General features: G+C 31.1%; 2 protein-coding genes across 4 annotated transcripts in view; both read left to right on the forward strand.

The window, feature by feature from the left end:
- Positions 1–2904, forward strand: part of LOC140045045 (uncharacterized) — a 141696-nt gene extending 138792 nt beyond the window's left edge. Inside the window, exons 13-14 of the mRNA XM_072089778.1 lie at positions 656–1149; positions 2765–2904. Of these exons, the coding sequence (XP_071945879.1) occupies positions 656–852 (197 nt within the window). The 3' untranslated portion in view covers positions 853–1149; positions 2765–2904. The remainder of the gene's footprint in view (positions 1–655; positions 1150–2764) is intronic.
- LOC140045044 (uncharacterized) lies at positions 722–25028 on the forward strand. Of its 3 annotated transcripts, none has more exons than XM_072089777.1 (14): positions 722–773; positions 8796–8885; positions 9211–9369; positions 9917–10165; positions 10715–10900; positions 13081–13236; positions 13326–13607; positions 13700–13786; positions 15142–15358; positions 17043–17078; positions 17313–17825; positions 18432–18509; positions 18613–18663; positions 23228–25028. In XM_072089777.1, the coding sequence occupies exons 2-12, from the start codon at positions 8802–8804 to the stop codon at positions 18458–18460; spliced, it is 1998 nt and encodes a 665-aa protein (XP_071945878.1). In that variant the 5' UTR covers positions 722–773; positions 8796–8801; the 3' UTR covers positions 18461–18509; positions 18613–18663; positions 23228–25028. The 3 variants fall into 3 exon arrangements, with proteins under 3 accessions (XP_071945878.1, XP_071945876.1, XP_071945877.1); XM_072089775.1 differs by lacking the exon at positions 722–773 and adding an exon at positions 2193–3333; XM_072089776.1 differs by lacking the exon at positions 722–773 and adding an exon at positions 7259–8293.
- The last annotated feature ends 1338 nt before the right edge of the window (positions 25029–26366 follow it).

The raw sequence follows: 26366 nt of genomic DNA on the forward strand, positions 1-26366 counted from the left end.
TACTCAGCCTGCCTCCATCAGTCTTTAAAATTAAAATTAAAGATGTAATTTGTCCCTTTGTCAAATTCCCAAAAAAATAAAAATAAAAAGATTTCGAAAAAAAGTGGGTCATTTTGAAGTATCATAATAGTTAATAACTTTCACCAAAAATTAGTAAAAAAAAAATCATTTAACTGAAATACAGACGTTTTTTGGTTCAAAAAATAACTTTGACTTCCAGTCAAAGTTTTCGATCAAAACATATCTTATAATGCAATGCGCTTGTTTGGCTACTCTGTATGCATAATCATAAAACTTCCTCGCGATCTGTGTGAAAACACCTTCTCAACCACGACGAGTTGTAAACAATCCTAATTAGCATCATGCATAATGTATACTTATGGTTTGAAATCTTTGTTTACTTTCGCTCGTGACTATTTTCCAGACAAAATGTAATCAAATTAATTTAGCTGTTAATTACATAAAATTGTTGTTTTTGGCTCGAATTTTCGACTTAAAGTGAATAACTTTAAATATTACTTTGATATGGCCAATTAAAATTTAGTATATTTTGACCTTCATTTTTTTGTGTTTCAAGGGACAATACATCTTTAAGATTATGGTTATGATATTAAATTAAGCTGTTGTATTGTGTATTATTATTTTATCACAACAGAACCAGTGTCTGAAGAAAAACTTGAGAGACCAGAAATTCCTAAAGGGGTCGTGAACCAAGTTTTAACCAAACTTCGCTCTGCAAGAAAAGGTGTTGACTCAAAAGTGGATAGAAACAAGTTTGTTATGAATATCTGGGACTTTGGAGGTCAACCAATTTACCATGTGATACACAGCTGTTCCAGAAATATGAATTAAGTGCAGCGCCCCCAACGTTTCATAGCGTTTTATGGAGTAGCGATTCCGAAAACATATTGTATACAAACCACATGAGGAACCCGGAAGCAATCAAGCATAAAACGACTGTTTTTTAATAGCCAATAAAAACAAATAAAGACCGCGAAAGTCAGAAAAATAATGAATATTCATTAGAACAACCCTGGATGAAGGTGAAAAACATGTTGTCGTCGTTTTATCACGTGGATTTTAAGAGGTAATGTAATTGAAAATTGTACACCCAACGCCAGTTTTTTTCTCAAGCGATACATTTAAAAAGTAGGTATAAATGTTGTTTTCCATATCAGTTTAAAAATAATTTTTTCTGTTGAATTCTTTGATTTAGTTGGATACTTTAGTTACCCTTGAATGTTTTAACAAGGATCGTATTCATATTGCCTGGCTGGATTTTTTCCTACGCTAGCTTATAATAGGCTATGCCCAGGCCCCATTGCGTGGTTAAAACCAGCTGTGTAAGACTAATGGCTGTTTATTTTTAACACGTAAACATGTATATTCGGAGGGCCTGAGTGACAGTTGACCTGTTATAAAGCTGATTAATTACTTGTTCCTGGTCCTAATTAAAAATTAGGCCTAGTCTAGGCCTAAGCTTTTTTAATAATCATTCATATTGGGAGAGGAGTACAGAGTAGGCCAGGCTACAGGCCTAGCCTAGTAGCCTAGCTAGGCCTATATAATAGGCTAGGCTACATCATCAGCAGGTTAAAGGCTAGCAGCCTACCTAGCATGTCTTAGTCAAAGATCTGTAATATATTAATAGAAAGAAGATATAGAGTACTGTGACATTAGATATTTAATCATAAATGCAAATTTCTTTCATATTTGTATTGTATATTTATTATTTTGATATGCAATCACAATCTAAATCAGTAAATAACATCAATTTCCGTTATCAATCAATAATTATTAATATATAAACCAAATTAAAATAAAATAACTGTTTATTTTTAACACGTAAACATGTCTATTCGGGGGCCTGAGTGACAGTTGACCTGTTATAAAGCTGATTAATTACTTGTTCCTGATCCTAATTAAAAATTAGGCCTAGCCTAGGCCTAAGCTTTTTTAATAATCATTCATATTGGGAGAGAGGAGTACAGAGTAGGCCAGGTTACAGGCCTAGCCTAGCTAGGCCTATACTATATATATGCTAGGCTACATCATCAGCAGGTTAAAGACTAGCAGCCTACCTAGCATGTCTTAGTCAAAGATCTGTAATATATTAATAGAAAGAAGCTATAGAGTACTGTGACATTAGATATTTAATTATAAATGCATATTTCTTTCATATTTGTATTGTATTATATATGCAATCACAATCTAAATCACTAAATAACATCAATTTCCGTTATCAATCAATAATATATATAAACCAAATTAAAATAAAATAGCTTCCAAAAAATTAAATTCATTTACAATTCATATACCATTTGTTAAATATTTACAAAATCATTGTTCTAGCAATAACACAAAAAAATACTACCATTCATACAGTATACTGTACATAATAATATGCAATACTGTAACAATTAACTGAGAAATAGCAAACTATTCCTCAACTTTTCTCCACTTAGTTACCGGCCTATTTACTTCATGCTGGATCTCAGGTGAAATAAACGTCAGATGTTACTTCATGATTTCCCACAAAACTTTTTCCATGGTACTGCTGTCGAGGAATTAATTTTTTCTAAATACCTCGTCCATTTTTGTACATAGAGGTCCAGTTTCAAATCTCTTGGTTCATAGTAGTTCACTATATAAAATATATAAAAGAAATATGGCATTAATTTTTATAGTATTTGCATGTTTTAGACATAATTTGAAAGGTGTATAATGTAGGACTGACCAAGTCTTTGACCTCTTGTTCTTTTAGATTTAGTCTGTGGCCAGTCTCTGCAATCTTACTATGCTGTTTTGTCACAAGTGACACTGAGAGTTCATTTCTTAAATGCTCAAGATTCTCTTCTAAAGACTGGATTTTAATCATTGTACTTTGTAGCATGTCGATGTGCTGCAGCTTCTGATTTTCTCTTTCTGCTAGATGATCACCTGAGATTAAACAATATTGGTCAACCAAATAAACGTCAATCTGCATAAAAAATGAGCATCAAAATTATTATATTTAAAAAATGTTAACAACTATTTCTTGTAGCAGATAATGATAATATATGGATAATTCATAGGAAAATATGTTCCAGCCAAAGGTTTGCTTTATTATGCATAAAAACAGGATAAACAATTTTGAAATTCTATGCTCAAAGGGACAATGTATATTTAAAGAGCAACTTGACCAATTGAGTTATTATGTAATGTCAATGTAAAGTTGAAACAACATTTGAATTTACCAGTCAAGATGTCAGCATCCTGTCGCATGTTGAATATTATAACATATTGACACCTGGAAAAATAGTTGATTGAGGAAATATTTAATAAAGAAAAGAGGTATATTTATAAATTACTGTAACAATTGTTTGTTTCGACAGTTATTTTATACTAACATTGTTCTTTAATATGAAGTACAAACACACATTTCATTGTTTGGAGTGTGTATTAAACTTTCTAAGAGGTGGTTATGATTATTTACCTATCCTGTTTAATTCAATGTATACCAGGTATGGCCTAAAAACGCTGTGCGATATTGTTTTGCTTCTTTTTTTCACTTCCATGGTCTACAAAAGACTTGTAGGCCTTGAGATATCTACAGGCTTGAGGAACATTGTTGGTTCTGATGTCATCTTGATTACAAAAACAATAGATGCAACTGTACTTTCCTTTAAAAATAAATCAATTTTTAAATCTACAGTACTTCAAATTTTGTGTCCAAACAAATCCAAACAAGAGAGCTAATAGCCAAAATATTAAACCATTATTATGCTGTAAAAATGTATTAATATTATTAAGGCCTAGCCTAGGCTGTGACTGTCACTCAGTCACACCAGCTAGCCTAAAAATGCACCAGGAAAGCAATAATTATTATTATAAACACATGCCATTAATTATTTGGTAACAGTTATAATGATTACATTTAGGATTAGGGTAATTAAAGGTTTAACTATTACGAATTTTCTATGTTTCGGCCTAGCTTCATTCTAGGCCCACATTACTGTCACGGTCATCGCGGGCGTCAACGCACTTTCTAAGCCTATCGCCAAACCGTTTTCTCGCCGATAACAATAACAATGTATAAAAGAGTTGCAAAATATGCGAGTTTTACTAAAAACTGAACCAGGCTATATTAACAAAACTAGTATTATTTTGTTTATATAATAATGATGGACTATATTCTAGTTCGTTCTTTTTCTAAAAAAATGAATTATATCCAAAAATAAAGTAAAGAATACAATGATATTTTCTACTTACGATTGTTTACTATTTCATTACACAGTTTATCTCAACTTCCTGGTTTATGTGCGGGAGAGTATTTCAGTGAAATGGACAATATCCTCGTTTATTTATTAATTTATAGTAAAGAAACAATAAAATATTTATTTTTTAATTGAACATACACTTTTTTTAATCGTTTAGTTTTGTATAAAATGTTTTTACTACATAAAAACTGACGATAGCGAAATTTAATTTGGCGTTCGCGAAATAATGGTTTGTAAACAAAAATTATATGTCCGCGCGACTCGGGGGAGCCTCGTCTGCTAACACTGAGGGCGCTTGACTTTTTCTGATACCTTAACACTAGTTAAAACAGCTGTGGATACAACGGGTACATTTTATTGGTGTATTTAATTTGTATTACCGTAGTTCCTCGAGTATAATCCCACCCCCGACTTTACGATTACCTTCGCACGCAAGCATATCCCCGGGCAAAGTCCCAGTGTATAATTTATTTACTATTAGGCCAGAGGTGGGCCTAGGCCTACTGTAGCTAGCTAGGCCGACGTCAATTTCTCACCAAAAAATTAGAGTAATTTTTCTGAATTTGGCTATTAAGAAACTTAAATTTAGTATCAAATTGTTAGAAATACACATATTTACATTTATTCTAACAGAAAATTTCGATAAAAGATGATCAGAAATACTATTAATTACTAATGTTTTAAATGAAAAACATATCTGTACCCAACTTATCATTAGACAGTAAAGTTATGCAATAATTGATGCTTAATGATTTCATTATAGGAATTAAAACAAATCCTTTACTGTTTGTAATAATTGTACTTTTGCTTATAATAATGCTAGAAAGTATTGTTGACCCACGAGAACATTCAAACATTTTGATAGAAACATCGAGCTCAACAATTAAGAATGCTAGAAGTAACTTACTGTAGTTACCCGAATAAAAGCCCCGGGCATTTATTTATTCAGGAAAGGCGTTTATTTTGTTTGGGTGTAATAATGGTAACATGTATAATCAAATAAATACACCCCAGATATAAAAAAAAAGAAATTAATATAATAAGAATAATAACTGGATTAAACCTCATTCTATCCTGGTGGAAGTACAATCTTGTAATAAAAGGTATCAGAGACAACTATAATAGACCAATTCATTGTCATTATTCCATAACACTGATGCATAATATTTTTGAATGTCACCGACAAAACTTATACATATACACGTCTGTTCCCAGTGTAGATAATAAAACAATATATAATTCTGGAGATTTATTATCAATACCACTAGAAACTTGACATTAGATACTGAATGCATTGACAATAAAAGCATCAGAAGTTATCATGATAAAATTATACTACAACACTGTACTACAGTACACAAGGGTGTTTTCAGGAAAGCTGGACATATTGTACAATAGTAATGAAACTATGTATTGGCATTTAAAAATATGCAAAAGATTGTTGTCAAATTGTAGTTACAAACAAACAGATGATAGAATGAAGATCCATTATGAGTGCAATCGTGTCAGGATAATGATGTGTTATTCTTTTATATCATTATACTGGCACCTGGAGGAGAAGATCCATTTAATGGAATCTATCACTTTTATTCTAAAAGACAGAAACATTTCGTTAAAAAGCATAAAGAGGAAAACGAATCATGTAAAGTACCTTTTATCAGTTGAGAAACGAAATATAATTATCAAAATTAGAGTATTTATTTGAATAAACACCCGCTTTGAATAAAAGCCTCCCTCAAATAAATGCCACCATTCCCTCCAATAGAACACCATGTGGAACAAACGCTCTGCCACATGCATTTGCACAATAATTGTATCACGTCAACACAATTCATTAACTACCATAATCTACAATTTACCAAGCATTTGACATAATTTTATCAATTTTTTATATTAATTGTGCTGTATTTTTTTACATCTAGGTAGTATTTTTGATTATACATGTTACCATATTATACCCTAAATAAAGATGCCTCCTTTCCCCCTAAAAACCTTTTTGAACAATAAATGCCTGGGGCATTTAATGGGATACATATGCCAACTTTTAGCATTCTGAAAAGAACTGTTGAGCTTTACGTTTCTATAAAAATGTCCTCGGGGACAGCAATAACTAGTACTTGAAATTAAAATTTAAAGTATCAGTTATTGCATAACATTACTGTCTAAGGATAAGTTGTGTAAATATGTTTTTTGTTTGAAACATTCGTAATAGTATTTCTGTTCATCTTTTAACCACATTTTCTTATACAATGAATGTAAATATGTACCAAATTTCAGTTTCTACGACCAGTACTTACAGAGATATGAAGAAGCCCTGGTATGTGGGTCAAAGGTCATAAATGGCATTTCTGATCATTTTTTACTAAAATGCCCCAATAGATGGAATATAAATGTATGCCTTCTGAACATTTTGAGACCAAAATTGACTTGCTGCGACCACGTGGTTGCCGAGATACAAGTAGCTTTTTTTGTTTGTTCATATAACCATTGACCTTGACCCTTTGACCTTTTGTAACATTTTTCTAAATGTGTAACAAATAACAAAATATATATTTCGAACAATTTAAAACCAAATTCAAGTGTCTACGACCAGTAGTTACGGAGATACACACATGGCCTGGGTTGTGGGTCGAAGGTCAGAAATGGCATTTTCGGTAATTTTTTACTAAAATATTATATATTATATATTCTTCTTTATTGTATCAAACAAAAACAATTTCAATACAAAAGGTAGCCAAGATATAGCCGAAGCTAATCAAGCTTGGTACCTTTTATCTTAACTAACTTTAGCTACGAAATTAACAAATAAATGACAGAACTTAAAAGAAAATAACAATTTGATAACGTCAAAAACAAACAAAAAATGTTGAATGATAAATAAATAACATAACATAACATAAAGTGCTGTATGTACTATACTGTAATAAACAAAACCATATCAGTTCAATAGATAATATCTGATGAATTAACAATATATAAAACATTGTAAATTATTGATTATTCTTTTATATACTTAAATAAAAGTAATACTTTAAGTTGTTTAGAGAAAGCAAATCTAGATGTAATTGTTTGTAATTCTAAAGGTAAATCATTCCAAATAACAGCACCAGAAAAATAAATTCTAAATTGTCCACAATTAATACGACAAGGGGGAATGGCTAAATTAAAATAATGATTAATTCTTGTATTATATGCATGATCAGTAGTTTCAAAATAATCAGATAAACTATGAGGTAATCTATTATTAAAAAGATCAGAAACAAATTTAGAAACACATAAGGTATAAAGTTTATTTATATCTAATATTTTAAGTAAATGAAATAAAGGCAATGAATGTGTTCCAAACTTAAAAAAAGTCATACACCTGACACACATTTTTTGTGTAACTAAAAGGGGTTTTAAATACGAATCATATGTGCTACCCCATATCTCAATACCATACATTAGATGTGGCTGAATAAAAGCATTATAAAGCTAGATTAAAGTGTTCCGAGGGATATAGTGCCGTAATTTAAATAAAATACCAACCCGCTTCCTTAATTTATTGTTCAAATCAACAATGTGGTCTTTAAATGAAAGAAATTTATCAAAAATAATACCAACAAAAGAAATCGTATCCATTTCAGAAATCGTATTATTATTTATCTTGATAGAGCCATTGATACTAATGTTTTTATTTCTTGAACGAAAAACAATAAACTTTGTTTTGTCAGTATTACCAATTAATTACTTTTTGAAATTGTATGTTAAATGTCCCATTAGACTGAATATAAATGTATACCTTTTGGTTAATTTAAGACATTTTCAAAATGTGTAACCAAGCCAATAATGATTGTTGGACCATCCTAAACCAATTTCTGAAGTCAAATTCTCTCGACCTCAAAGTGCATACGAAAGTTGATCTAGTAGCTACTAGAGTTAATCTGAGGTTGTGAACATTTACTTTGTCTTTTGGCCTTGTTGCAGTATCAGCACTGAAATCAAAAAGTTTGCTCACTTGATTTGAAGTTAAGAATCTATAATCTTCCTCCAAGGTATTAAAAAAATGTTATCATATCTTGATCTATTATGGTAACAGTATGTCAGTATAAAATACAATTATTATTATTATTATTACAATATTATAAATTACTTTATTCTTCATTTAATTGAATAAAGTCAACTCGGTCTTTATTAGTCCATAATTACCAGAAACCAAAACCAGAATTGAGGTCAAAAGTTCCAAATTCTGTTTTACCTTTAAAAATACATTAGGAATATCAGAATTTCTGTAATCCCAGACATATTATGCCAGCTGAATGGTGTCCAGTTTTGGGAGACTTTAAGTAAAATAGTATTAATTGATGTAATATAATGTATTATTAGCAGAGAGGGATAGCAAAGAAAGAATGTAATATTAAACATTCATTATTTATTAAACCAATGATTAAGATTGTAAATGTTTCCAAGGTGAACATGCACTTTGTGAGGAAAACAAAAGTATCAAATAATCAGTTGTGCCAGTATAATATTGACTATTATCATTATGTTTACTAGATATTCATGGTATCTTATGCAGTTGTGTGTGTGGTATTTAACCTGAATGAAGGTCTTAATGCCCCAGCTAAAGTTCGTGATCCAACAACTGTAAGTAGATTTTACAAATTTCAAATGTTTATGTAATTGTACATAAATAAGTGTTTCCTTCATGTTATCCTTTACCTTAACACACACTGTGCAAATAGCAGATGCCTGATATATGATTGTTGTTATTTCCACTTCCATGATAGTGTTGTTAATAGCAGATGCCTGATATTGTTGTTATTTCCACTTCCATGATATATGATATATAATAGTGTTGTTTTTCTATATAAATTTGTGCTGCTAATAATAATAGATAATTTGCCACAAATTTTCAAACTAGAACTTTAAGAATTTAAAATGTAAATTTTTTTCATTTTTTTTTATTTAGGGAAAAATGTATGAACATCGAATGACAAATCTTGACTTCATTCTATTTTGGATTCGTTCTGTTTTTGTAAACATAAGAAAAGGACAAAATAACAAGATAATTCTGATTGGTACACATTATGAGAGCCTTGGTGAAACTGAACAAGAAAGACAACAAAGGGTACATATGTCATCACATTTTCTTTTAAACAGTATAAAATTGTATATTGTCATTAATTCATTGGAAACAATATGTAGTTTCATCTCTAACATCTGGGACTGCTGGCTCTTGTAGTTACAGTAATCGTATTACTTTAGCAGTCCCTGACCAATTCATCTTTGTACATTGTATATTATGTTTTGTTGGTCAAATAAATTAATTAAATGAAATGAAACATTGGCAATCATGTATGATGACGTCATGTCATGAGCATACTACTGTACTGTGCTGGCTTATGATTAACTAATTAACTTAACTTTATTTTATTTTTCATTTGGATATAATAAAACAAATAAAAGGGTATACAAATATCTATGATTTAGCACACATTTTGAATTTGTTTTCTTATATTGGTATAATTATACAATGTACACTGGGTAAGTAAATGCGTAACATAACTTAAATGAAACACTTTTTGCACTTTACAAAAGGGGTTGGGGTTGGCTAGGCACACTCTAAATCTTCCCCTGACATAGGTATAATTGCAATATGATGTTATTTATTTTAGGTAAAGGAAATAGAGAATATACTTTGGGAAGCCCTGGAAGGAAAACCATTTGAGGACATGGTGTATCAAGGAGAGCTCTTTACCATTGAAAACAGTGTCTCATTTGAAAAGAGTGGTGCTTCTAAAATCATTCTCCAAATACAAAAATTAGTCCAGATGATGATTCTTACTTTTCCAATTAAGTGGCTGCAAGTACTGCTGGAAATACAACAGTTACGAAAAGCCAAACTATATCTACCAACTTCTGAGGTTAGAATAAATATCTTTAACAAATCGATTGATGAATGTGTCTTTTAATGTTTAACATCCATTAAATTTGAAGCATTAAACCCTGTTTTTCTGAGTGTTGCATTGAATAGTGTTAATTAAAGTGAAAAAAAGCAAACTTGTTTCATTACATTTGAAATTGTGTGGGATACAAGTTTGTTATTAATAGTAATATAACAGTAATCCCTGCTTTTCTGTCTGTGTTAATTGACTGTTTATGGTGAATCTTCAACACATGTTTATCAAACAGGACCGGTGCAATTTTAGTAGAGTACCAAGTACCAAAACAAAAGGAACATTTTTGTCCTCTAATAATTATTGAAGTAAGTGGTGAACCTTGAGTTTACTGTTGGTTGGGAAAATGTCAGAATTCAAATCTACCCTTGCATGATAAAGTATTATGTCCTATATAAACAACCTTTCAACAACGAAATAAATGATAACATACATCAACAGAAAAACAGTTTGTAATTATTAATCAACATTTTTTTTTCATTACATTTTTCATTATGATATTTATTTACCTTTTAGATTAATGATTTACTTGCTCGTTGTAAGATAACTGACAGAAAACGGTTTCTTGAGTACTTACACGACATCGGTGAGATTCTGTTCTACCCAGATGACAAGATCCTCAAAGAAAAAATTGTAATAGATTTGATGGGAGTAGTTGACAAGTTTAAAGCAATCATCACAGTTATAGATCCTAAGCTTCAGGTTAGCAATATTCGCTATACTTTTTTTAGTTGTAACAATCATTTGTTAATATTAATCTGACATACTGTAAATATTGTGATATTACCTGTAAATATGTAATGTCTACCACAAAGAGAACTTGTATGTCCTGGAGCTTAATATATCCAATGTCACTATAATGAAAGTTAAAGGTGGTTATATTGCATTTCAAATATACACCTTGTTTAATTCTACTACTGTATATTCTAATACTTATTACAGTAGAACCCCTATTAAGTGGACACAACATAACGTGAGAACCCCTATTAAGTGGACACAACATAACGTGAGAACCCCTATTAAGTGGACACAACATAACGTGAGAACCCCTATTAAGTGGACACCACATAACGTGAGAACCCCTATTAAGTGGACACCACATAACGTGAGAACCCCTATTAAGTGGACACCACATAACGTGAGGCCAACAAATTGTCCTTTTATTAGGGGTTAACCATACTTATTCTTACCCGAAGTACAGTACATAGATATCAATTACAAAAAATAAATGCAGAATGATTTTTTTTTAAATGCACAAAAATTAATTTAGACAACTTTTCAATATTTCTGGAAGCCATTAAATTAATTATTTTCAGAAGGGAAATTGTAAAAGGAAGCTGGTTAAAATTCCTGACTGAATGAACAAATTAACAAAAAGTGATATATATATAATATATATCTTCTATCTCTGACTGATATCTATGACATAATTTACATATTTTGTTTTCTCTTTAGAGGTTAGCCATGGATACTGTCCCTCGTTTAATTTATTTAACAAAAAAAATATCAATAAGGTTGTCCCAAGGGAGGGGTTATACTGTAGTCTGTGCAGGGAGTTCAACTCCCTGGTCTGTGAGTGCAAAAAAATGACCAGAAGAATTTAGTAATTATCTATTTTTACATTGACCATGGATAAAATAGCACAGGGATATGCATTAAGACATCAAATGCTCCATTAGGACGGATTACTTTATACTAATTGATTTACCGATTTTACAAATATAATTTTATAAAAAATTTACATAAGATGCTTGCACCACTTGTTAGTTGACCATGTCTAAATACCCTTCTCAGGTCCAAAATCCAAATACCCTTCTCAGGTCCAACTCTGTGAAATGATTTAGATGATTAAGATGTTGAAGACTCAAGATGTTCAGATTATTAAAAACAATTATACCACGATCAGAAAACACCCTTATTTGGGGCAAATCATTGAACCTAAATTTGTTTTAATTGTCAATAACTAATTATCTAACTTAACATAATACTGTAAGTGTTATTGTTTTCATTAGGTGTTAAAAATCAGTATCGACAGTATGTACCAATTGATATACCATCGTTAGGCGCGATTTACCGAATTTTTCTCTTACGTAAATTTATATATAGAAGCAGATAATAAAACAATTACAATGAAATAAAATGAAACAATGATACACTTACTAACTACAAAATTTAACAATACACTACAGTGAATATATTTAAATAAAGCTACATAAAATTAGCAGTTATGTAATATTATATATGCACTAGCATATGTACCATTACACACATGTTTTTTCTTCTTGGTTGAATAAATATTACAAAACGAAACCCCGACAATTAAAGAGATTCATGAAAAAACCACTGCTTATATTTAAAACAAAATTATTACACTTCACACTACCACACAGAGTAAAGACATACATGGTCAAATGTATTATAATATTCTATAGATTAATGTAATTTTTTATTTTTGGAATACTATAATTAAAATGTAAAAATTGCATATTTATTATTATTATTATCAACTGCTTCAAACTACATTCTTAAGAATGTGAACTTCTGTAGTCCAAATTTGATATAGTTGCTCAGCAGTATCTTCTTGTTGTCAATTAATCCTTGAATGTCAATAAAGCAATCAGACTGCGCATATAATTTCTACATGAGTACGTTTTGTTGTTGATCCTGATTAAAAATATTACCACTCATGATTTGTAATGTTCTATAGAGGACCGTGGTAAGAGACATGATGTTCAAGGAGCATGTTTTTTTTTATTGGTAGCAGTGCTTTAGGAGGCTAGCGCGGTGGAAAGTCATTTGATCTCACCTTCGATACATATCTTGTGTTATTTAATCCATTTATTGACAAATTACACTTTTGTTTTCTTTCTATAATATTATAGCCCACATTAAAACAACTTTGGAGAAATTTAAATGAGGGTAAATTAGATGAAAGACTCTTGAGGCATATTTGGACAAATGAGTCAGAAGAGATGATAGTCTTCTTTGTGTCTCTAATGCAAACCTTTGGGTTAATGTGTGAAAAAAAGAGTAAAAAGGTATTTAAATTTTGTTTAATTACAGTAAGTGCAATTATTTGTTGGATGTTTTATCTACAATACTACACATGTTATTATTTTTTTTGTAGAATGTTGGACGAATGTTCTATGTTCTTTCACGTCTGAAACCTCAGCGAGTTCTGTCATTAGCTGTTGAGTATGAAGAAAAGCGGGCTATTTCTCTCTTTCATGACTTTGATGGCTATCTTCCAGATGACCTCTTTCAACGTGCTGCAACCAAATTTATTGAGAAATTTCAGATGGAAGATATTGAACCTAAATTATTTTACGAACATGTAGAACTGAATACTGATAGTGATCATCTGGTTGTTCTAAAAATAGCTACCTTCAATAATCGTCGTTTTTTTCAGGTAGACTTGATAATTTAAGAAAAAAAAACCAGAAGGTTATTAACCATCATTACAAAAACATTTTACTGTAACACTTCTATTTTATATTGTAGACAACAATAGTTAGAACAAAATCCACAGATGTTGTTGGTTCTTATGAAGATGATGATGATGATCCACTACCTAGCATCTGTAAGAAGGTAAGATCCCTTTCATCGTATAAATATCCATCATAACTTACTTACCATAGTTTTGTATTTCCGTAGTACCCTATTTATCTTCATTTCCGCACGTAATATGGGACTGATTTTCCATAGTAATTATGGACGTTCAGAACTTTGAAATAACAGTGTTTTTTCTCCAAATTTCCTAAAAAAAATTCCGATTTTGGAATATCGTTTAAGCAACAATGTTGTACAGATTATAGTGGATAATAATGAAAATAAATTTTGGAAATTGTGGTTTTACTGACTTGTCTAGCATTTATTTCAAAATAATACAATTTAACGTTTTGCTCAATTTATAGCAGCAACTTCATATTTTGTTTACAATTTTTTTTTCAGTTATTATTGATATTAATAATTAATTTGCATAAATTGATTTTAATTATTATAACTTATTACCATACTGGAAGTACCTTCAAGGGTTGGTTATTCGCATTGGTTATTATGGAAGCCCGTTCAGGCCACTATATTAATTATATTTCCGCCAGATAAATAATTAATTAATTATCTGGAAGACACCACTTAATTATCTGTCTGTATTGCTTCAATTATCTGACTGCCAGTCACTACAAGTTCTCATAAACACCAACCCGTAGTCCAGGTCAATCCTACATTTTTGTCGTCGCATCTAAGTTTCAATATATCGCGTCAACATTGTATTTGCCGTCATATGTCAATGCAAACATACTTGTTGACGCAAACAGACAGATAATTAATTATCAGTTGTTATATGGCAGACTCCACTTAATTATTTTGCGGTGGCCGTCAGATAATTAAGTGGCATCCGGCAGATAATTAAGTGGCATCCGGCAGATAATTAAGTGGCATCCGCCAGATAATTAAGAGTCGGCAGCTTTTAAAATATAATTAACTAGTGGACCAAACAGGCTTACATAGGTTATAAACTTTTTTTAAGATAACCATTTAATGTAAAAAAACAGCTTGACGCACATATGGCTTAGTATTCATATTTTTAAAGATGTTTGAACTATTAAATCATGTATTTAAATGTACATTATTTATTTGGTATAACACCATGTTTAAAAATAGTAGTGTAGCCTGTTGAATTGTGTAATTTTAGCCTCCCCTCCCCCCAGCGGGGGAGGGGGGCTACGGGGGCTCTAGCCCCCTCAGATAAACTCGAAATAGATATGTAGACTTATACTGTACATCATATAAGCACGCTTACTTAAAAATGTATTTTTATTAATGTTTACCATACAAAACCCAACTGCCTTTGTCAAAATGTCCCTAGGCTTAATTGTACCATTGGCCTACAGGCTACACATCCTGTATAACATTTTGTGCACATTATTATTTATATTTTCTAGGTGCTTAGTTTCCTAGATAAAGAATTGCGAATTTTTAGTGAGAATGGTACACGTGGTGTTGAAGTGAAAATGTGCATCCCTTGCCGTGTGTGTAGTTCCAAGGAACAATCGCCTAATCATATGCAAGTTGTTCAACAATTTGACAAAAATTCATTGCCATGTGGAAGCAAGAAAATGGATGTAAAACGTTACCATAAACTGTTTGGAGAACTAAAAGGTAAATGAATGTTATGTGATCATGAATTGAGTAGAGGGTTTGTATACTGGTCCATCTCAACTGCTGTTGTTCATGGTAGGTGCTGCAGTTTGGCTGCTGTAAAACAAATTGCATCAATGTGGATGCATCAGAAGGTTGTCAAACATTTGTGTTTTCTTCAAAAGGCAAAAGTAATACATTTTCTTGAATGGCTAACCATGGGTGAAACCTAATTCTACACTCGGAATACAAAGGTTTTAGGTTGTGCCAACGTATCACAAAAGCCATATACTCATCACTCTTTTTGTATTCGTCACTACAATTTCAAATGTTCCATTTTACTATAAAGTAAACCCTGATTTTAGAAAAATAACAAAAGAAGTAAAATCGTTTTATGTCATTTTTGGCCCTATGAGGTGGTTCCTCAGATATTCTACTACTACATACTACTTCTTATATACAAGATTTGATTATGAAAATTGAGTTTGCAATAGCACGTCGTATTCTTGAAAGCAGCAAACATTAGTCCTGGACTAAACCAGGACTATAAATAAAAAGGTTTTGTCAACAAAAATACTAACGTTGTTCATGGCTAAATATAGTTATTGTATAGGGCTCAGTGTTTTCTTGTAAACAAGCAATGATCAGTGTTAAGTTGCCACTAAAATCACTAATCTCCAGATAGGAAATAATATCTGACTTCTAATCCCTTAAAAGAGCAATATCAATGCAGGGGCTAAATTTCACAAATTTTATTGCAAAAAATAGCACATCAAATTAAGTTCAGCACTTCATTTCATTATTACATTTAGGCCCTAGGCCCTCTATTCAAAATCCTGTATCTTAGTACTGCTAGATTTGTATCTGGCAGTATAATTTTGTGGAACATAAATTGGCTATTTTTCTCAGATATTTTTCTGTACTGTAGCCTACACCTCGATTACAATTTCTATATTTTATTAAGATACCATGTTAATGACCACTAGGCCTACTGTACATATTGATGAAGCAAACAATTGCTATTATAACACCTAAATAAACTCCTGTCATTTGATTAGACGATTGTGGGTCACATGGTGTGCAATAGTACGCACTATTTAATGATTGCTAAATATCACTTTCACGACCAAAAAAGCATTTAAATTAGCTTTAGATTAGCTTTTTGATTAATTAATGTGAACAACTCTATAAGATGCAGAATCATTGGAATCATTTTTAAATTTTTTTTATAATACATTTTTATCATAATTGTCATCATTAAAGTGCAGACCTAACTTTAATTCAATCTGACTCAAATGACAGGAATCTATTAATGTTATATAAAACAAATAATGAATGTTATATTCGTGAAATGGTACAAGTAATGTCATTCGGTTAATGATGAAAGGTTATATTTCATCATTCACCTCATTGCATTATTGTACCATTCCACGAATATGAACATTCATTGCTTGTATAATAGTCACTTAAAGTATGCACTGGTTTGCAATTAAATTTTATTAAGTAAAATAATTAATACTAAAAATGCAATAATGGGTATATCAAATTTTTTTATGTCAAATAATATTGATGTACAGTATGGTGACTGTTAACACTGAACATCTGTATTTGCTTGTTAATGTTTAGAATAGCAAGATAATAGGATGTTTGGCATTCTTTAGCATATACAATATCAAAAGCTTTATTCCTATTTTTTTATTTTCAGAGGAAGACAATAAAGACGATCATGAAGATAGTATTGGTAACCTTTTTTACTTTCCTTCAATCTGTCAATTGATTTTAAACTTAATGTTGTATTTGTATTAAACAAATAATTTCATCAAATATAAAATTTGACAGACAATATGTTTTATTTACAATTATTGTGTATATCGTGCAATACTAGACTGTCAAACATGAATCATTTAATTCACTAACATTTCCACAGATCTAACATCAGATTTTCAATAAACTACTCATTTGTTTGTTTCATAAGGAATTCCAGAAAAAAAATACAAATTGCTATTGGTAATCTTCTCAACCTGGTATGACGAGCGCCGCCATGATGGTTTTTTCAATATGCTCAAATGTGTGTACAATGATTTATTGGAAAACTATATATTTGATAACATCAAGAGTACAATAGACATGCTACATGGGTTGCATGATGCTGGAAAGTTGAGCCCACAGAATCTTACACTTCTACATGACACAATTATTATCACTAAGCAAGATGGACTAAGAGACAAACTTAGAACAGTGGTGCCATCATTTCCAACTGTAGAAAGAGTTTCATCATTACTATCGTCACACAGGCAACAAGTACTGTCATTTTTCTCTACATTATCTTCAGATGATGTAAACAAAATTAATGCAAGATTTAATATTCCCAAAAAGTCATATTCGGATCGCTGGAGTATGCTCTTTGATCTTGAAAAATGCAGAGGTGAAATAAATGAAGAGAATTGGAAGACATTTGTTGAAGATTGGAAAGAAATTGACATTCAAAGTATGTTTGTTTATTTATCAATATAAAAAGTATAATAACTGACATGATTATTGATGTCAAAGGGTGTAATCACTTCCCACCCCTGTAACGGCCTAGAAAAAAGTGCCGCAACAAATACTCAAACTCAGAATTTTCTTGTTGATGTGCAGATATCTATAACATTAACCAACCAAAATGGAACAAATTCTCAAATTACATTAAAACAAACTATAAATTCATTACACTTTTATCTTTTAAAAACTCAATCCAATTTTTGATTAATGTATCTTATCATTTGATTTTAATATTTCTTCCATTTATTTTACTTTTATTATTGTCTTTCAGTAAATAGTTGGCCTATGGTATATATTTTATGTACTTTATCAATGTTCTATACTGTACGATTTTGGAAATCAAGGCTTTAGCTATGCTTATAAAGATAGAAGAAATAAAACAATTCTTTTGGCAATGATACTGCTACAAAAATGCTGTTACTATAGTGTAAATTCTGACAATAGTATGTTAAATAAAGTTTTAACCTACCTAATTATAAATGCATGATTTCTTTGTAGTTTTGTAATGTTTCTTTTAGGTTTATTTTAAATTGTAAATTTTTTTTTATTATAGCACCTACTAAAAAACCAAGGCTAGTATGAGAAGGGAAATCAACAGCAACAAAAGAATTCCATGAAGAAAAGAAGTCGGGTAGAAAATGTTTAATTACATAAAAATTTAAAATTAACCTATTTTTTGTTTAATTTTTTGTTGCTGTTAAATGCTAATTATTATCTTTTTTTTATGACTCCAGAGAACTCTGATGACAGCAATCAAGGTATTAGAAAACAAAAGAGAAAAAAAGGTAGGGCTATCTACAAATTGATTGATTGATAGAAAACCTAGAAATGTATAGTTGAACATTAGAGCTTAAACATACATATTTTATAGTACTGGCTTTGTTTCTTTATTTGCACGATATCGTCTACTATTTTAAGTTACTGCCCAGAATATGTGGCTGTTTACAGATTTTCTTTTACTATGGATCGTGTAAATTTTAAATTATAATATTCGTATTGCCCAAGAAATTCATTTACCCAAACCAAGACTTACTGCCTTCAGACATTCAATCAGATATACTGGTCCCATGAATTGGAATAAACAAATCAAACATTTGGCAACTAAATTTTTATTTAATAACAAATTTAAATCTTTCCTTATCTCTAAATATTAATGTTTCCCCCTGGTGATGTGTGTGTGCGTGTATCTGTGTTGTTTGTGTATGTACTGTATATGGATGTCTGTGTGTGTTGTGCTCGTGTGTTTGTGTTCTGTCTTTATTTATTGTAATATTTTTTCCCTGTATATATTACTCTTCTGTGTGGGCTTCCACATCACAGGCTTGCCTTTCGTGGAGTGCCATCTTTCTTTTATTACTCTTCTGTGTGGGCTTCCACATCACAGGCTTGCCTTTCGTGGAGTGCCATCTTTCTTATATTACTCTTATGTGTGGGCTTCCACATCACAGGCTTGCCTTTCTTGAAGTGCCATCTTTCTTATATCACTCTTCTGTGTGGGCTTCCACATCACAGGCTTGCCTTTCGTGGAGTGCCATCTTTCTTTTATTACTCTTCTGTGTGGGCTTCCACATCACAGGCCTGCCTTTCGTGGAGTGCCATCTTTCTTTTATTACTCTTCTGTGTTGGCTTCCACATCACAGGTTTGCCTTTCCTGGAGTGCCATCTTTCTTTTATTACTCTTCTGTGTGGGCTTCCACATCACAGGTTTGCCTTTCTTGGAGTGCCATCTTTCTTTTATTACTCTTCTGTGTGGGCTTCCACATCACAGGTTTGCCTTTCGTGGAGTGCCATCTTTCTTTTATTACTCTTCTGTGTGGGCTTCCACATCACAGGCTTGCCTTTCGTGGAGTGCCATCTTTCTTTTATTACTCTTCTGTGTGGGCTTCCACATCACAGGCTTGCCTTTCGTGGAGTGCCATCTTTCTTTTTACATTTTGTTGTATTACTATAAGGTTTATTTTTTGTTGATAAATATAAAAAAAGAAAGAGAAAATATTAATAATTTTATGAAATTTAAAATAAAAGAGTAATGATATGTTTTTATATAAATATATTTTTCAAAATGAATTATTTGAAATTCAATACTACCTACCTTATTTAAGTACCTTATTAATTTATATTATTGTAATAGAAAATGAATGTTTACGTTGAGCTTAAAATCAATTCAAATGTGTTTTCTCCTAATGGAGTTGAATAAATTTGAATTTGAATATACTTACAGAACGGTTATTTAAAAAGAAAAATATATTGATGTCACAAATATTTGAGTATATTTTCTTCAATGTGGGCCAAAATAATAAATACCGCACCCTCTCTTAAATTACTCTCTCTATTTTGCAAAGTATCAAGATCATTTAAACAGTACAACAAAGAGGAATTCCTGTCAAAACTGTCCGAAATAGATTGGACAAAAGTTACATCTAAAGTTAATGTTAACGACGCATGGTCGTCATTTAAGGAAGCTCTTAGCTCCGTCATAAATTGTGTGGCACCCCTTAGAAAGATGAGGGTGAAACAAAGGTCAAATCCATGGTTTAACACAGATATTCTAAATGATATACGAACTCAATATTTTAATAAATTTAAGATCATGATATGTATTGTAAATTAAGAAACAAGGTCAAGCGCAATGTTAAAAAAGCTAAATCAACGTATTTTCAAAATAAAATAATTGAAAATAAAAACAATCCTAAGAAATTATGGCAACATCTTAAGAAATTAGGATATAGTGAAAAGACGTCTGAACAAGCTAAAGTTGTTTTGGAAATAAATGAATCAAAAATTCACAATCCACAAGAGGTTGCTACACATTTTAATAATCATTTTACCAATGTAGCAAGATATCTTGTTGATAAACTTCCACCCATGAGTAACATGTTTAACTATGGTTCCAAAATTGTAAAAGACTTATTCTTCAAAAGTTACAACTCTTTTTAGCCTTAAACCTGTGTCAGAAGAATTCAATCTTAAACAACTTGAAAGTCTTGACCCTACAAAAAGTACAGGTCTCGATGGGCTACCAGCTAAATTCCTTAAAGATGGCGCCGGTGTACTGGCTTCCCCTTTAACGTATTTTATCAATTTGTCAATTAATACAGGAGTTGTTCCGAGTGATTTTAAAATAGCTAAAGTCATCCCACTGTATAAAAAAAAATTTCGTAAAAATCCAGAAAACTATAGACCCATCAGCGTCTTAAGTGTTGTCTCAAAAATTCTCGAAAGGTCGTTTCATGTTCAGTTAGAACAGTACCTTGTGGAAAATGATCTTATTTATCAATATCAGTCAGGTTTTCGGCAATTTCATTCTACCGAAAGTACTTTAATTAATCTTTTAGACACAATTAAATTAAATAACTCCGAAGGTACACATACTGGTATGGTACTTATAGATTTATGTAAGGCATTCGACACTGTCGATCATGATATATTGTGTGAAAAGCTTTTGTTAATGGGCATCACTTCATTAGATTGGTTTCGTTCATATTTGTCAAACAGAAGCCAAATTGTTAAAATCGAAGACTCCTTATCCGTTCCCATGGATATTTCATGTGGAGTTCCACAGGGTAGCATATTGGGTCCTTTGCTTTTTTTATGTTTCATAAACGATATGGTTGTAAGTATCGACCCTGAATGCAAATTGCTGTTATATGCTGATGACAGTGCAATTGTTTTCTGGCACAAAGATCCGACTGTCATCGCTGATAAACTTAGTAAAGCTCTTGATTCATGTAGAGTATGGCTTGTCGATAACAAACTATCTATCAATATCAGTAAAACTGAATCTATCATCTTTTGTACCCAAAAAAGACTTCAACGTTTACGATCTTTCAATATTATTTCTCATGGCCTTACTTTAACGGGTTCTAAATCAGTAAAATATTTAGGTATAGAACTTGATAGTTCTGCCTCTTGTAACAACATCGCCAAAAGTGTTATAAAAAAGGCGAATAGTAGATTAAGGTATTTATATCGTCAGGCTAGTTGCTTGGACAAAAATACGAAAAACTGTTATGCTCTGCCTTAATTCAATGCTTGTTTGATTATTGTGCTTCCACTTGGTATGAAGGTATTGACAAAGTTTTGAAGCAAAAACTACAGACCACTCAGAACAAATTTGTGCGTTTTATTTACGGTTTCGGACCACGATCTCATATTGGTCAGAAGGAGTTATCAGACATTGGCATGCTTAAGGTTGAAAGTAGAGTAAAATTTCTCAGGCTTTGTAATGTTCATAAAATTGTCAATAACAATGCAGCTCCATATCTATCTGAACATTTCTCACGGACATCCACAATCCACACACATAACACACGCCAACGTAATGTTAATCTGGTTTTACCTCTACTTAAAGGAAATAAACAGTCTCATTCTACTTTTTTCTTCTCTGCTATCAAAGACTGGAACGCTCTTCCATCAAACTTAAAATTAATTTCCAACTTAACTACCTTCAAATCTCATATTAAAAAACATTTTGAACGCAATATTTTATATTTAGAATAATTTTGATAACTATAATGGTCTTGATAACGTGCAATTTTTCTAATTACTTGTTTGCTTTCTCTTTTAATTTTTCTGTTTTACTGGGCTTTATTTTAATGTATATATATATATATAGTTTTTATAGTTTTTTATTTCTTTTATTCCTGTCCACCCAGGCAGCACTTGCCAGCTTTATACTCTGACGTTATCCAAATTCCTTCACTTGCACTGATGAAGGGCTAGTGTTGCCCGAAAGCTCTGCTAACTTTTCTGGCTGTTTACTTTATCATTTTGATTTAGCTTTTCGCTTTTATTTTTGTATCTCCATTGAGATCCAGCCACTGATACCCACAGCATTGTCATTTTTTCAGTAATTTGCCTTTGGATTTATATATAGTTTTTATAAATGTTGTATTTTCTCTTGTTTGTTATGTGCAATTTGGACCCCATTGGAAATGGGCTGGTTTTTCCGGCCTAATGGGTGTTCCTGATGCTCGTTATTTTGTCTTTTGTCTGTTTGTTATTTTAATGTTGAGCATCAAATAAATTCAATCAATCAATCAATTTTTCTCAGTTTCTCAGTGCTTAATTTATTTTATTTAGCTTTTATTTCCCAAGTAAACACAACATTTTTGTGTAATTTCTATATTTTATTTTAGGTGTTCTTAGATTTTAGTAGAAAAAGTGGTATATATTTCTATTAGAGCTGAAATTACTGGATCTTTATCATGTACGAGCATGATTTCAATAATACCAAATAAATTGTGAAAACACTATTACACAGTTTTAGTTGACTCTGTATGAATGTTTGATGAAATGATAGATGACGTTTTATTGTGTTTTTACATATTTTCACATTAATTATTGCAGAAACCAGTTGTACTGCATCTGAGACATAACGATTAACCATTGGAGGAGCATCATTGGTATAACCTTAATCAGCAACAAGTATATAGAAGAGACGTATTGTATAACAATGAGGATTAAAAAGCATATGTTTTAATTTAATTTTGACTTTTAAAAAGGGTCATGGGATTGAAGTTGTGTGAATACACAATCATGATGTACTCGGACCAAACAAACATCATCAGCTGCTATCTAGTTTCTTTAATCTGGACTGTAAAAAGAAGGGTCATGTGATTGAAGTTATGTAAACACACAATCATGATGTACTCGGACCAAACAAACATCATCAGCTGCTGTCTAGTTTCTTTAATCTGGACTGTAAAAAGAAGGGTCATGTGATTGAAGTTGTGTGAACACACAATCATGATGTACTCGGACAAAAAAAACATCATCAGCTTCTGTCTAGTTTCTTTAATCTGGACTGTAAAAAGAAGGATCATGTGATTGAAGTTGGGTGAATACATGCTATATGTAAGCCTACTCGAGACCAAACAAAACATCATCAGCTGCTTTCTAGTTTCTGTCAAATAAATCCTGACAAATAAAGGTGTTACCTTATGTATCTATCATCATCATGCCTCCTAAACCTAAAATGGAATTGTCCTATTCTCACCATTCATCACCATTAATTTATATTTTACTGGCCATACAGATGCCTCTAATCACTCAATCACATCCAATATTAGGGTGTGACTTGATCCATTACGTTTCTTTGGGAAAATCAATTATTTATGTAAATATTTATTTTATGTTATATTATGATGATATTTGACTGTTGGTAGGTGTGCATTTACACACCTGTTATTTTTGTATAATATTGTTTGAGATGGTGGTATAATGGTAATGATGTGTATACAACAGGAATCTTAGCAATTTGTGCTTTGGTGGGTATGGCTAGTGATGTACCCAGAAATGGCACATAGAAAATATGTATAAATGAGAAAATAACTGTAGATAGTAATATATTATTCAAGAACATGTGGAAGGATTCACCTTTATCTAGCTTTTTTTTTTCAATATTTTTTATTATTGATCTTATTTAAAAAGATGTATTGTTCCTTGAAACCAAAAAATTTGAAGGTCAAAATATTTAAAAATTTAAATTTGCCTTATCAAAGTAATATTAAAGTTATTCTTTAACAGGTAAATTAATTTGATTACATTTCGTCTGGAAAATCGTCGCGAGCAAAAGTAAACAAAGATTTCAAACCACAAGTATTGTGCATGATGCTAATTATGATTGTTTAAAACTCGAAAGAAGGTGTTTTCACACAGATCGCGAGGAAGTTTTATGATTATGCATAGAGAATAGCCAAACAAGCGCTGCCGTTGCATTATGAGATATATTTTGATTGAAAACTTTGACTGGAAGTCTGTATTTCAGTTAAATGATTTTTGGTGAAAGTAAATAACTATTATGATACTTCAAAATAAACCACTTATTTCTAAATCTTTTTTTTTTATTTGTTTAGAATTAATCAAAGGGACAATACATCTTTAACTTTAAACTTATATTATTTGTAAATATTAAAAGTGTACTATAATTTAAGACCATATTATAAGATAAAAAAGGGAATATTCAGATTATAGGCAGATGCCACCTTATTTTGATCCGCCACTTTGTGCTTTGTACACAAGTACATGCATTCATATTCTATTTTAATAAATGATATGGAATAATATTATCTTTAAAAGTGAATTTTTGTTGTCTGTTGTTGTGTGGCAAGTCAACTACTGTAATTAAATAATAAAGAGTAAAAAGTATGTGAAGGTAAACTGGTTTGTTTTGTTCAATCTTGTATGAACGAATAAATACAGTTATTGGTTATCCGCACTTGGTGGATAACCCCTAGTTATTTTCAGGATCTTTTTTTTTCTATCTTATTCTTATTTCTTTCCCAGAATTTTGTTGCACGTGTATCTCTAATTTTTGTGGATATAACATCGTATAACTTTGATTGACCTTAAACTTTATGAAATTGTATTTCATAATATGGAGCAACGTTTTACATGATAAAAATGGCATGCTACGCTAAAAATTACGCGAGTACGCGTTTTTGAAATTTCAAAATGCGCAAAATTATAATTTCGAATCAATTTTGCGTACATTTCAGGTCATTTTGAGCATTTCAAAATTGGATATTTTTTGGCGTTTTGCGCACGCGCTTGTGCGCACAGCTCGTAGAAAGCGTAGAAAAATGTTTTTTGCAATTGATTTTTGTTTTTCATACCACCTATAGATATATATTGTAGATATCAATTGATGTAAAATTTGTACCTACCGGATGTTCTGACCACTCGCATTAAAAAAAATATTTTTCGGTTTAGTACTAGTTAATCCCATTTAATAGAGCGCATTGCTCTTATGCTTATCCCATTTCACCCTAGATTTTAATATTTTCTTTCTCAATCAATTCTCTTTTACATGTATTAAAAAAAATTGAAATTTTCTTACGTCATCATATTAAAAAATTAGAATAACGTTACCTACTTAATTTCGTCTATACAGTATATTTCAATCTGTCATAGCTCCTCGGAATGAAAAGTGACATGATTAAAACTTATTATGGAAGCTGTTGAATTGTAGATATGAATTCCTATAAAAATGTTGTCTATCTGATGTCATGACGTCATCATATGGCAAGTTGAATTCAAAAAGTCAGATTTTCATCTCTTTCGTAAAAATTCACCGCATTTAAAATAGCGCGCATCTCGCTTTTTTGTGTCTAAAATTCTTCAGATTTTCATTAATGTAATTATTTATATAATTATCTTCTAAAATTGCTATCTTTATATTACATTTTGATGATGTCATCAAGTTAAAAATTGGATTAAAAAATGGGTCTCGTAATTTCATCTTTGCCACACTGTACGGTATATAACCAGGGAAAAGTTAAATTACATTAATTTAACTTTTCCCTGATATAACATAAACGTAAATACTGTTATGCTTTATGACATAAAATAGGTACAATTCAAAACTGTAAACATATTTAATTCATGTTATAGGATGGCATAATAATTGTCGGCGTTCATGTAGGCCTATGAGGTTGCGCGGATAATCCGAACTCGTAAAAGTGACGAGTTCAAATCTAGTTATAGT

Source organism: Antedon mediterranea, chromosome 3 (assembly GCF_964355755.1).
Source record: "Antedon mediterranea chromosome 3, ecAntMedi1.1, whole genome shotgun sequence".
Lineage (NCBI taxonomy): Eukaryota > Metazoa > Echinodermata > Crinoidea > Comatulida > Antedonidae > Antedon > Antedon mediterranea.

Coding starts and splice junctions, on each gene's coding strand:
- LOC140045044 (XM_072089777.1), top strand. CDS start 8,802: ATGGTATCTTATGCAGTTGTGTGTGTGGTATTTAACCTGAATGAAGGT. Junction 13,787..15,141: donor TACCTAGCATCTGTAAGAAG/GTAAGATCCCTT, acceptor TATATTTTCTAG/GTGCTTAGTTTCCTAGATAA. Junction 15,359..17,042: donor ACTGTTTGGAGAACTAAAAG/GTAAATGAATGT, acceptor TTTTATTTTCAG/AGGAAGACAATAAAGACGAT.